The sequence below is a fragment of the Typopeltis vanoorti genome, chromosome 12, assembly GCF_054136105.1.
Source record: "Typopeltis vanoorti isolate ZY-2024b chromosome 12, IOZ_Tvanoo_1.0, whole genome shotgun sequence".
Lineage (NCBI taxonomy): Eukaryota > Metazoa > Arthropoda > Arachnida > Uropygi > Thelyphonidae > Typopeltis > Typopeltis vanoorti.
The window spans coordinates 28,457,041-28,471,243 of record NC_143560.1 but is presented as its reverse complement, the minus strand read 5'-3'; the positions used below and the strand labels follow the sequence as shown (position 1 = coordinate 28,471,243).

Genomic DNA, 14,203 nt, shown 5'->3' with positions numbered 1-14,203 from the left:
AATAAGAGGATTAAAGTACCAGTCACATGGATGAATCTCATCATACAGCATTTCAAATATGTAGTACAAAGTTTTGAACAATGTGTGTGTAAAAGCACCCCTTCCTTATAGAGGGCAAAGCATACCACAAGGACAGGAATTTGAAAATATGACTTCATATCCATCCAGACTGTGGTGTCACCAGGAACCCTTAGATTAAAGTTCTATAGTTCTATACAGATTTGACAATACAACTATATTGCAAACAATAATACCTTGGTTGCAATATAGTTGTATTAGATCTAGTTTATTTGCTTTATAAACATCTCATCTATATCTTATGAGAAGTTCGCTGTTGCTCACCTATATGTAAGTGAGCAACAGTTAACTTTAATCTCCTATAAGGAAAGCCACAAACAAGCCAGGCAAGTTTTCTTATTTGATCCTCTATCTTTATAACACTTTTCCACATATAACAAATGCATTTCATCAAATTTTATCACCTTCAGAAAAACATCTTCTGTATTTTGATACTATATTACACTATATAAGAAATTTACATCGTAGCATACTATTTTCAGTGTCATATGATATGTGGCAAAGTATTATTAGAACAAAAATATTTTTTTCTTTTCTTAATGCATGCTAAACTTACTCTGTACAATATTCCATTTTTCCTTGTAATGTTACCATGATGAGGGATGCAACATTGACCCTAAATTAAAAGAGAGAAAAATAAATTGCAGTGAGAAAAGTTTAGTTTCAGTTTAATTTAAAAGAGAGGATGGATAAATGGCTTTCAACAAATAAACTTCAATATATTAGAATGATTAACAGTTGGAGGTTTTTTTTTTTTTAAACAAAAAATAATTATTGCCTTCCACTGCAAAATTAGTAATAGATTTTCATCTAAAGAGCAAACAATATGTAATGTCTCACATGTATCATGAGAGCTCAAAAAAAAAAACATGATTTTTTAAATTGATCCAGCCAACCACTGTTACATAGAAAATCATCACCATCATCATCATCAAATTCCTGATATATACCCTCAAGGGGTATACATGATATGATAGTACTACATGAAAAATTTACCTCATTACCAACTTCCTATCTACAATTTTCCTGCAAATCAGTCTGTTACCTGTCAAGACTCCAACATTATCAAATCTTATATTTCTAACTTCTAAGGCACTTTTTACTGTATCAATCCACCTATATCTTGGTCTTCCTCTGGGTCTTTTTCCTGCCAACCTGTCAGAAAACACTTGTTTTGCTAATCTTTCCTCTCCCATTCTGTTTAAGTGATCATACCACCTGAGATTAACTCTGCTAATTTCAGATTTGCAGATTCCTGGATGCTGACAGTGGCAAGTTCTTAGAAAATCATCATGTCTAAATTGTTCAGCAAAAGCTTCCTGCTTGAGCCTTCATGATTGGTCACTGTCTACTGAGAATCCAGCACTTTTTTTGGGTAGTGAACCATTTGAAATAATGATTCATCGACATTTGTAAGCTTGCACTTCCTAATATTTTGTTTGTTTGTTTCAGTTATGGTGTTTTCCAGTGCTGATATATTCTTCCTCAATGTTGATACTGCTGAAGAAAACAAAGAAGTTTTTACACACTTCAACATTTTTCGTACCATGTTCTAACTCATGAATAATTTCAAATTTTTGCAAACTGAGAGAGACTTTCTTTTAGTAGACATGTTTCTGACAGGAGGACTTGTTTTTTAACTGATTTTACAGTCATGGTACTGTCTGGGTAAAGTGAGGGAGGAGGGTTGATAGAGGATAGACACTGGAGAGATAGGCAGTCAGGGAATAGTTCCCAAGAGTAGGTTATAAACTGGCAATGATAGCTAAGTTGCTCCTTTCATTTTTGTCTATTCCAAGAACTACCTGAGCAATTAAGAATGTTTGCATAGTTACCAAAATTTGTATGGTATATCCATGTAGTACACTCATTATAACAGTGAGCAACTGTATGGGAATATGTATAAATTAAAATCATTATGACTATTTGCTTATTATAGCTGTGATCTAATTATTTCCATGCTCATTACAACAAAGTTTGATTGTATACACAACAACGCTAATGTGCGAATTTCTGTTAATCTGCAGGTTCCCTAAGTAATGTTCACATTATTTGTACTTTTTATTTAAAGTTGAAAAATAAAAATGCACTGTACACTTTAACTAGATAATGTGTAAACTAACTAGTTTAATGTACACACAACTTGAGGAATTTCATCATTAGATCAAGTTTCAAATTTTATCTCAAACATAGAAAGATTACCTAATAAGTACCTGTCTTCTTCTTCTTCTCATGTGATGTATTTTACACATGAAATTTACTATCAACAAGTTGTATCTTATTTGTGTAATGTTAGGTTAGGTGATTTAGACACTTTTAATAAAAAAATAAAAAACACAAAGTAAAATAAAATGTAATATATGTAAATTTTAAATCAAAGGACAAACATTTAAAGTGAAAAAAATTCAAAATTGAAATTACAATAAAAATAATTACAGGCTAACTTCTGAAAATTTTGACTTGTTATTTATTAGTACAAATTAGCAATTGATTGGTGGCATTTCAAAACGCACAGTAAATTATTTTTATGGCATGCAGATTCTTGTGAAGCATTTAGATTTGCAGTCACTTTCGATATCCTTGCCCAGTGTCAAGAGACTAAGATGTTACAATTTCTTGCAAGGGATACTTCATCTTGAGGAATTTCATCCTTGGTAATAAAGTTTTCTTTGCATAGACTGAACTGTGAGGGGCTATATAATTGCTTCAGAACACCACTTTTTGTCCTTAATTTGTAATACCTGTCATCCATTTGATGAAGCACCACTGCTAAAACTGAATAACTATTCTTTATTTGTGGATTTGATTCAATTAACATCTTCTATCATTGACCAATATTTTTCTTTCATTATCACATAACTATTTAATTTAAAATCTTGCTCAAAAATATAGCATAAAACTTTTCTTTCACGCCTGCTTATACCGAACTCATTGTGTCCATTTTTATAAGGATAAATAATTTTTTTTAATAAATGCAAATCACATGTCCACTCGTTAACTCTACTTTTTGGAAAATGACGTTTGCTGGGATTCTGGATGCAAAACGGTGGAGAAGCATGCGCAGGCAGCTTATTATAACGGTTTTTCAGGCATATACAATGCTCTATCCATTAATGTGAACAGTAACTAGTTCAAGTGAGAAATAATAATTTTTTGTACTTGAACAAAGCGATTCATTTAATGTTGACAATAACTAGGGAGAATGCTAACATTAACGACTTCGAACATTAGTGTTTGTGTGTGTATATATAAAATCAGTATCACACACATATCACATCAAATGTTTAATTAAACAATCCCTCAGACATAATAACATATCATATATTTGATATGTTATTATGTTATATATATATATATATATAGTTAGAATCTTCCTTTCGTAGTGCACACCATTACTAGGTATGTATCAGGATACTGAATGAACAGGGCTGGGCTGAAATTTTGGGATTTAGTGGACAAAACTGTATTCTTTTTGGCTTAAACTAAAATATCATCGCACTACATGACAGAAATTCATTCTGGCTGGAGTGTAAACTATCCATCCCCCCGTTGTTTTCATAGGGAACGAGAGCAAACAGTGAAAAGCTAGCTACTGCAATAAATCCAAACTCAATATCAGTAGAATTCAAGATTGGCACCATAAAAATAAGTATCAATGAAAAAGAAATAGAACTAGCAGAAGAATTGGATATGTAACAGGAAATAGAACTAGCAGAAGAATTGGATATGTAACAGATCAACATGATGTCTTACCTAAATAAAGTAGACAAAATCTGAAGGAGATTTTTCTAAGTAGCACATACAAGATGTCATATTCAAGCAATAAAAATCAGGGAAAAAAAGGAGTAGCTAGAATATTCAATACTAGATAATTTTCTTGAATGTCACAGAGTGATGTGGGCAAATATCATAATGGGGAAACTAGACACAGATTATTTGTGCCTAAAATCCCAGAGAAAGTTCTGTTGAAGAAGAAGGCATTAGAACTGAGAAAAGGAAAAAGGAAAAGGTTGGTCTTTGTTAGAGATCTAACTATAGTAGTAAATGATTATCAAACATACAGAAATGTTTGGGAAAAATTTAGAGAAAAGAGCAAAGCTAATAATAATATAAGTACCTCTTAGATTTTTGTTCAGGACACGGACTAGTTATAACTAACATCATGTTCCAACATAAAGATGTGCACAAATTCACACGGAGAGAAGACACAAGAAATAAATTTTCATGCCGGACATCTGAAGTTATTACCATTTAAAACAGCTTTCAGAAGTAGACAGTAGTTTCAAATACACAAATATTATAAAAAAAAAAAGAAGTAAAAGAATTTGAAAACAAGAATCAAACCTCGGATATTCAGAGACAGACAATGAAAAAAACAATGACTGATTTAGCCAGAGAAGTATGTGGTAAGGTTGTCTGCAATGAGAGAAAAATCATAACTGCATGGTTTCTCAAGAAATTAAAGAGGCAGTGAAGGAAAAGAAGAAAGCATATCAAAAGTTCTTGGAGAGCAAGTCAGCTTGTACACTGAGAGAATACAGAGAAAAAAGTAAGAAAGAGAAGCACTGTGTAAAATTAGCTAAACAAGTCATGAAAAGACTTTGGTAAGAACACAGAAAAATATCAGGAAGGTGGCAAAATCTCTGGAAAGATATTGAAATGGAACTTTCAAATGGAAGAAAGAGTACCATAAAAGGAATCAAAGATGATAAAGACGACATGAAAATCTGAAGAAAAAGATATTCTAGATGTCTGGGGTAATTACTTTGAAAGATTGCTAAGTGAAACAAGCAATGACAACATGGTGATAGAAAGCATTCAACAGGAATGCAATCTAGAACACATCCATCAACACGGAGTCGGAATAGATGATATTCAACCAGACGTGCTAAAATATGGAGGTATAAAAGTTTTGTTATCACTACACCGTATAAATCAGAAGACCTGGTCAGATGGTTAAATTTCAGATGACTAGAGCTCTCAGTCTTCTCAGGTGCATCAATCCTGATTGGTTAATGGCAGCAGTACATCATAACATCCCTATCCTGTGCCTTCCTTTTTTTATTTCTTCATAGCTCTTAGCTCCAGTTGGTATTAAGTTGTTCATGTAGGAAATTCTTGGTCTGTCTCTTGGCTTCTTTCCATGCACAGTCCCCTCTATTATCTATGTAAGCAGTCTTCTATGCCTCAGAAAGTCAAATTACTCTTTTTTCTTCTCTGTAAGATGTGGTTAATTAGTGACTGCTCTTCTTGAACCACGTTTAGAACTTCATTGGTCTTTCTTTCTATTCAATTAATGCTCATCATCCTTCTCCAGCACCAAATTTCGAATATCTTCAACTTTTTGGTGTTGATTTGTTAAAGTCCAATCTCACAACCATGCAATGCTATGCTCCACATGTATGTTTTCACCAGTCTCTTTTTTAATTGAATGATAAGTCCATTACTAGTAAAAATGTTTCTTCTATCATAGAAAGCCCATTTCTGCTTTTATACTTCTTCCAATTTCTGTGATGAGATTCACAGGGTATTTAAAGGAAGATACACGTTGTATTGGGTTGTTATTTATTTCCAAGTTCATTTTCATGTGATTCACTTCACTTGTGATCACCAGCTTAGTTTTCTTATAATTTTTAGGCAGTATTGTGTGAAAATTTCTTCTATCTTTGTCAGGGTGGATTTCATCTTGTTCTCATTATCAGCAATAACTGATATACAATCAGCAAAGGATAGCCAGTTAATTTCAATTTCACTTATCTTAATTCCTGTTTCTATTAGTTCTGTTAATTTATTTCTTGCTTCTTCAGTGTAAAGATTAAACAGTACTGAAGAAAGAGAACACTTTTGTCTTATACCTTTTACATACCATTACTACTGTTTTAGTTTGCTATTGGTTGTTTCTATTTGAGCTTCTTAGCATTTATAGAGATTAAATAAGAGCCCAAATCTACCTTGATTGTTTTTAAGATTTGAAACATCTGTTTCCAGTTAAGACAACTGAAGCCTTTCTCCAGGTAAAAACAAAATATTTTTATTGTTCTCAAATCTTCTATCAATATTTGATCTATGAGTGATGATTTCATCTCTTGTCCCCTGTTGTTTTCTGAACTCAAATTAGTCATTGCCAATATATTCTTCAGCCCTTATTTGATTATATTTTTGTATAAATTTTAGTGATGTTTTCAAATTGTGTGAAATTAAACTTAATGTTTATTAATTTCACTTATCTCACCATCAAATTCCTGCTATGTACCCTCAAGGGGTGTACAGGATATGATGGTACTACATGTAATTTTTTTCATCATTACTAACTTCCTATCTACAATTTTCCTCTAAATCAGTCTGTTACTTGTCAAGACTCCAACATTATCAGATCTTATATTTCTATTATCTAAGGCACTTTGTACCATATCAATCCACCTATATCTTGGTCTTCCTCTGGTTTGTTTTCCTGCCAACCTGCAGAGAACACTTGTTTTGCTAATCTTTCCTCGCTCATTCTGTTTAAGTGACCATACCGCCTGAGATTAGCTCAGCTAACACATTCCTGGATGCTGACAATGTCAAGTTCTTTCCTAATATCCTCGTTTTTAATATGATATTGCCATTGATGTCATCTGTTCATGCCTCTAATCTTTCTCAGGACTCTCATATCTGCGGTCTCTAGTCTTTGGTCAAGTGTTTTACTTCTGACCCAGCTCTCAGATCCATAAGTTAAAACTGGTCTTGTATACAGCTAATTTAGTGTTCTGACTAATTTCTCTCTTATTCCATATGAATTTATTCAAATGACTTCCTACCGTACCACCTCTGTTGATTCTGTTGTCTATTTCCATATTTAATTTACCATCTTCACTAAAAATCATGCCTAAGTAGCTGAAATGTTTTACTTGTTCCACAGATTCTCCATTCACAACATAGTTGACATTTTCAATGATTCTGCCTATTTTCATTGTCTTTGTCTTTTTATTGCTGACCTTCATACCATATCTATTACAACAGTTATTCAATTTAGTCAGGGAATCTTGCAGACCTGTAGCAGATTTATTTAGAAGTATAACATCGTCCACATAAAGCAAAGAGCTGACATTAACATCTACAATTTTGATATCGGGTTTAATACCACTTTCCTTCATAATGTGATCCATATAGATAATGAATAACAGAGGCGATAATGTACATCCTTGTCTCACACCAGATTTAACATTAAACCATCTTCCTGTACTTCCTTCAATTCTAACTGCTGACTCACAACTCAAATAAAGACTAAATGTTGTTTGATATAATGTCCAATTGACACCATATAACTGTAGCATATTGAATAGCTTCTCTCTTGGCACCTTGTCATATGCCTTTTCCAGATTGACATAATAATTAAATACAGATCTTTGTTATATTCCCATGAATTTTCAACTATTTGTCGAAAAGTGAAGAGCTGATCCTGACTGCCTCTATTTGGCCTGAATCCAGCTTGTTCTTCATCAAGCTTTTCTTCCACAATTCTTCACAACTGTTTCTCCAATATATTTGCATAAATCTTACCAGGAACACTCAGTAGGGAAATACCTCTGTAATTCTCACATTCAGTTTTATTTCCCTTTTTATATATGGGTACTATGAGAGCTCTACTCCAATCATCGGGAATTCGTCCCTCTGTCCAGGACTTCTGAACTATGCAGTGCAGCCACTGTAAGACTTTTATACCACCATACTTCAGCATTTCTGGTCAAATATCATCTATTCCTGCTGCCTTTCCACATTTCAAGCCTTTGATAGCTTTTTCTACTTAAGTATGGATATGTATTTCTGACTGTATGCCTGTTGAGTGTTTTTTACCACTGTGCTGTCATCACTGCTTGTTTCATTTAGCAATTTTTCGAAGTCATTACTCCATACTTCAAGGATATCTTTTTCTCCCGTTTTCATGTCACCTTTATCATCTCTAAATCCTTTTACAGCACCCTTTTCTCCATTTCTAAGCTTCTTCAACAACCTCCAGAATATTTTGCCACCTTCTTGATATTTATTTTCTATATTCTTGCCAAAGTCCTCCCATGACTTTTGTTTAGCCAGTTTTACACAATGTTTAGCTTTTTTATATGTTTCTGTATTCTCTAAGAGCACCAGCAGACTTATTTGCCAGGAACTTTTGATATGCTTTCTTCTTTTCCTTCACTGCCTCGTTAACTTCCTGTGTCCACCATGGAGTTCTGATTTTTCTATCCTTGCAGACAACCTCACCACATGCCTCTCTGGCTGAATCAATCGGGTTTTCTTCAAGGCTTCCCACTGAATCTCCAGGGTTTGGTTCTTGTTCTCAAACTTTTTAATTTTTTTCTTCAATAATCTTTGTGTATTTTAGTCTACAGTTCACATCTGAGAGTTGCTGAACTTTTATTTGCTTTAAAACTTTCTTACATGCTATTCTTTTCAATATGAAATTCAATTTTATCCTGCTCAAGACTAAATAGTGATCGCTTTCAATTTCAAATCCTCTGTACACTCTGGTGTCCTGCACCAGGGAGAAAAAATCATTATCAACAATAACATAGTCAATGAGACTTTTCTTATTCCTTGCCTCTTCTCTCCATGTGAATTTGTGCATATTTTTATGTTGGAACATGGTGTTAGTGATAACCTGTCCATGTCCTGAGCAGAAATCCAACAAGTATTTGCCATTATTATTAGCTTTGCTCTTTTCTATAAATTTTTCCAAAATATTTTTGTATGTCTGACAATCATTTCCTACTCTGCTATTTAGATTCCCAACAAGGACCAACTTTTCCTTTTTCATTTGCTTTCTTTAAAGCCTCACTTATCTGCATTATTTAATTTAAGAATGGGAATAAAAGATCACTGTATAAAGTCTTTGGGGACGATTCTGGTTTCATATATATCCCTTATGATCTAGAATAGGTATGACTGTTATATTTCTTGAAATATTTAATTAATTCTGAGGAAATATTATCAGCATCATGCACCTTGTTAGCAGACAATTCATTTAGCACCCTGTCAAATTCATCTTTGAATATGGTTTGGCCAATTTCCTCTGCATAAAGTCTTGTTTCATCTTCTAAGCTTTGTCGTCTAGATCTTTTCAATTACAGAGTTCTTCTATCTTTCAAAAATGTCTTCTTATCTATAAGAATGCTCCCATGTTTATTTTTGATAATTGTGCTTCTTGTTTCATTTTGTTGGCTCATTCCTTTTATGATGTTATATGCTTTATTGATTCTCCCAGTCTTGGTTAAATCCTCTATTTGTATTTTTTGTATTTCTATATGTGCCACTGTTCTTTTGCTTCTTTATGTTTTCTATTTATCATATTTCTTACATGTTTATATTTTTTTCTTACTTCCTTCAAATTAGAAATTTTGTATCTATTTTTCTTTCATATATTAGGTTTGGAATGTCTTGAATGATCCATGTTTTTTTTTTTTTTTTTTGATGACCTTGCTCTATAATTCTATGAAGTCATTGGTTGCCTTCATAATTATGTTTTTCTACTTTCTCAGATTTTAATGTTTTCATCAGTCTTCTTTTGGGTTTCCTCACAATTTTAATGTTATCTATATTCCATTTGGGTCTTTTTCCTTGGTTCTGACAGCTTTTGAAATTTCAAATTGCATTATAATAAAACTAAATTATGAATTTAGTTTCATTGAACGAATTTGATATTTTGATAAAATGCAAAAAGTGAAGACTCTAATTGTAATAGATGATTGGAATGCAGTCATTGAAGAATGAAAAGATAGTAAAGAGGTAGGAAAATATGGACTCGATGCCAAGTAAGCTTCAAAAGTTATGCCACCAGTTTAATCTGATGATTATCAACACCTGGTTTCAGATACTAAAAAGAAGAAGATATACTTGGTAAATGCCAGGAGCTATAGGAAGGTATCAAATAGATTATATTATGTCTCTAACACATTATTATATTGTTAGTTTTCCTTCAAGTTTTACCATTATCAGTCTGCTGCTATATTTTACTAAGTTGATTAATTTTTAATTCCCATTTCTTAACAAGGACTACTGTGACTCCAATTTTTGGCAACTCATCACCTGAATAAATGAATCTGTAATTGTCACTACAAAAGTAACTGGTTCCACTCCACCTCATCTCACTAATTCATAGTATGGCTATTTTTAATCCATTCATTTCTCTTGTGAGATTTTCAAACTTTCCAGTTCGTAGGAAGATTCTCATATTCCACTTCCCAATGAACACACAAGGATTTTGCTATGGTCACTTAAACAGAATGGGAGAGAAGAGGTTAGCAAAACAAGTGTATTTTTTATCAGGATGGCATAAAAATGACCTAAAGAAAGACCAAGTCTAGGTAGATTGATACAGTAAGAAGTGCCTTAGAAAACTGAAGTATAATATCTAATACTATTGGACTCCTGATATAACCGATTAATTTGGAGGAAAATGCCAACATAAATTTAGTAATGAGGTAATCTTTTCATGCCATAATATCGTCATATCCTGTCCTCTGAAGGTATACACATCAGGAATTTGATTATGATGATTATCAGGCCTCTGTGATCTGATATTTGGTTGGAAGGAGGGGTCTCATTCTCTTGCGCTCACACACGCGCACACACAGAGATCATCATACCATAATGTAAACACATTTACTGTCTCTGTACTCATTATGCATTCAGACAATACATTTGAATTACCTGTCACTTTCAATGCAAAAAAACCTATTTCTCACACCCTTCTTATGCAGATTCAAGAGATGGTCTCTTGTCTAAGAGGACTGGAATTTGCATTCCCAGAATCTCTCTTTAAACTTAACATTCCACAGATACATCAGAAACCACCTTTTCCCATCATCTCTGAATCCTTTAAACATATCTTTCGTTTTGAAAACCAGCTGACAAATATGGTCTGATCAAAGCCTTATACAATGGAATCTTAGCATCCTTACTTCTACATGTCAGTGTCCTATGCTGCTCTCATAATTTTAGGAAAATACCTTCAAAATTTCAGATTTCTCTCCACCATTACCCTACCAAATCCCTTATCTCCTCTTTCATGATATATTTTCTCCCACCAATCATCCTGTATTCTGCTTCCCAAATTTTAAAACCTAACACTCTGTTACAATGAACTGTAAGTCTCATTCATTTGTCCATTCACCAGTCTAACACATTCAAACGAGTGTTTGCAAGGCTACAACATCCATTATACTCCTCAGTTCTTCCACACTTCATGTTATCTGCAAACAACAGTATATCACCAGAGTCCTTTCCAATATCATTTATATACAAATTAAGCAATGTCCCTAAAACAGACCCCTTGGGGTACACCACTAGTGACTTTCTTCTTCGGATATTGCCTCCAAACACAACTCGCTGATATCTATCAGATAGTCAATCTCAAATGCAGTGCACTAATCTACTATTCAACACAATTTAGCTACCAGCCTTTCATGTGGCAATCTATCCAAGGTTTTTGCAAAATCTAAATATATCATTGCATATGCATACCCTTTGTCCATTGCATTTATCATCCATATCAGAGACAAGTAAGCAAGATTGCTAAAACATGATCTTCCTTTAGCAAATCCATGTGGTCCATCAAAGATGTTGCTATTTTCAACCCAATTCTGAATCCTGGTGTTCAATAGCCTCCTAATACCTTGAACACAGTTCCAGACTAACAGATTGGCATATAATTTGAACACTTACTCTTATCATTCATCCACTTTATGAAACTGAACAATTTTGCTCTCTTTCCATTACTTTGGAACTTTGGTCAATCTAAGACTCATATTAAAGAGATATGCCAATGTTGTTAACTCTGGAACATTCTCTCAAGACATGTGGTAACATCCCATCAAGTCCGACATCTTACCTTTCCACTCCTCTCAAGCTCTGCATGATGTTACATTCAAGAGGATGAAATACCTTTATGAACAATTCATGCAGCATCTCTACTATATCCTCATTAGTGGTTATGATTCTACCTATGACCCATACAAACTAGCTACTCCCTGGGAGAAGTTATTTTAAATGGAGATGTCAACAAAGAAAATGTGGAGGGTTAAAGAGAAAGGTGACCAGCATGGTAAGGAAGGAAATTAAATGAGAAAAAATTAGTCGGACAGGCAAAAGGAAATCCCAAAGAGTTTTTTTCATTAGGTGGCAAGTAGGAGGAAGAATGACTATGGAAGGATAATTTTAATGGGTGTAGATGACAGAGAGGTAACAGGGCAGATTAAATCATTACGCTACTGAGCGATCATTTTGCAAGGATATATCATCCAAGTGAAGATATTGTTATGCCAGATGTGATAGGGACAAACACATCTGGCATAACAATATCTTCACTTGGATGATATATCCTTGCAAAATGATCGCTCAGTAGCGTAATGATTTAATCTGCCCTGTTACCTCTCTGTCATCTACACCCATTAAAATTATCCTTCCATAGTCATTCTTCCTCCTACTTGCCACCTAATGAAAAAAACTCTTTGGGATTTCCTTTTGCCTGTCCGACTAATTTTTTCTCATTTAATTTCCTTCCTTACCATGCTGGTCACCTTTCTCTCGATCTTGTATTATTCATGAATTAGCTGATCACCTTTCTCTTTAACCCTCCACATTTTCTTTGTTGACATCTCCATGTGAGAACAGAAGTTGAAGAATTGGAGGTACTTAGTATATTGCATAATCTGAATGCAAATACAGTTGTGGGATTGGATTGGATATCAGTTTGCATTTTATGAAAATGTGAAGGGGAACTGATGATGCCCTTGACTAGGCTGTTTAATTTAAGTCTCAGCTCTGGCAAAGTCCTAGGAGAGTGGAAGAAGGACAAAATAATTCCTTTGCATAAAGGAGGATATAAGTCTGTTGTACAAAATTACAGACCAATTAGTATTTCAGGAGTGGTGATAAAAGTACTGGAAAAGTTGGTCAAAAAGAGAATTCAGAAACAGGTGGATAAGAATATGATACTCCATGAGAGGGCAGCATGGCTTTGTGAAGGGTCGGTCATGCCTTAGTAATCTACTAAGTCTTTATAATAGAGTGACAACTGAGTTGGATAAAGGGAATGGCTACATAATGATACTGCTAGTTTTTGCAGAGGTGTTTGGCAGGAAATCACATGGAACTCTGTTATGCAAACTGCAATAAATGGAGATGGATATGAATCTGGTGAGGTAAGGGGGCAGGAGAGCTGATGGACAGATACCAAAAAGTAATACATGGAGGAGCAGAACCCAGGAGAAGGCAGGTGACTAGTGGTGTGCTGCAGGATTCTGTGCTTGGACTATTGCTGTTTGATTTGTACATAAACGATATAGGAAATAATTTAAAAGGGAAATATTCAGTCATTTGCTGAGGATGCAAAGTTGGGTAGAGTAATAGTTAATCAAGATGAGATGTAGAGAGCTTGCAGGATGGCTTAAATAGAATGAAAGTATGACAAAACATAATGAATGCCAATTTAATCTGAAAAAGTGTAGTTATGCATTTTGAGATACAAAGGTTATAAGCAGTGATGGAATTATACTTCTGGAAATTGATGAAGCCAAGGATTTAGGGTTAGTAGTAGATAGAGAGATGACGTTTAGAGGGCATATTGCTAAAGTAGTCAGGGTAGCTCACTGGATTACTTGGTTATTGAAGAACACACTAACAAGCAGTGAAAAGAGAGTCCTCATTTCTCTTTATAAAGCCACATCTGGATTACTGTGCTCAGGTCTGGTCAGCTGTGTTTGTTGGAGATGAGGAAGTGGTGGAGAGGGTCCAGAGGCAAGCGACCAAGATGGTGAGTGGTCTGTGAAATGTTCTCTATGAAGGGAAATTGAGGGTTTGTTGATTGCAAAATGTGGCTGATAGGCTAAAAACTCCAAAGTGGGATATGATAAAAACATTTATGTTACTTAAAGGCTTTTATAGGATTGATGCAGTGGAAATGTTTCAGCACTTGGTTAGAGGGAGCAGAACATGAGGTCATTCATGGAAGTTGGGTAAGAGTGTGATTAGCAAGGGTGTGAGGACTAAATTTTTCACTTAGAGAATGAATGGAATGGTTTGCCTGAGTCAGCTGTGAGCGCTTTGTCTGTTAATTGTTTCAAGGAGAGGTACAACAGATACTGTGTTC

The 14,203-nt window shown here is 34.2% G+C and overlaps 1 protein-coding gene across 1 annotated transcript in view; it reads right to left on the bottom strand.

Annotated features, from left to right (window-relative positions):
- The window catches only part of LOC150100648 (plexin-A4-like), a 707,214-nt gene that overhangs the window by 173,341 nt on the left and 519,670 nt on the right, over positions 1–14,203 (bottom strand). Inside the window, 1 exon segment of the mRNA XM_090401991.1 lies at positions 635–694. Within this exon segment, the coding sequence (XP_090258117.1) occupies positions 635–694 (60 nt within the window).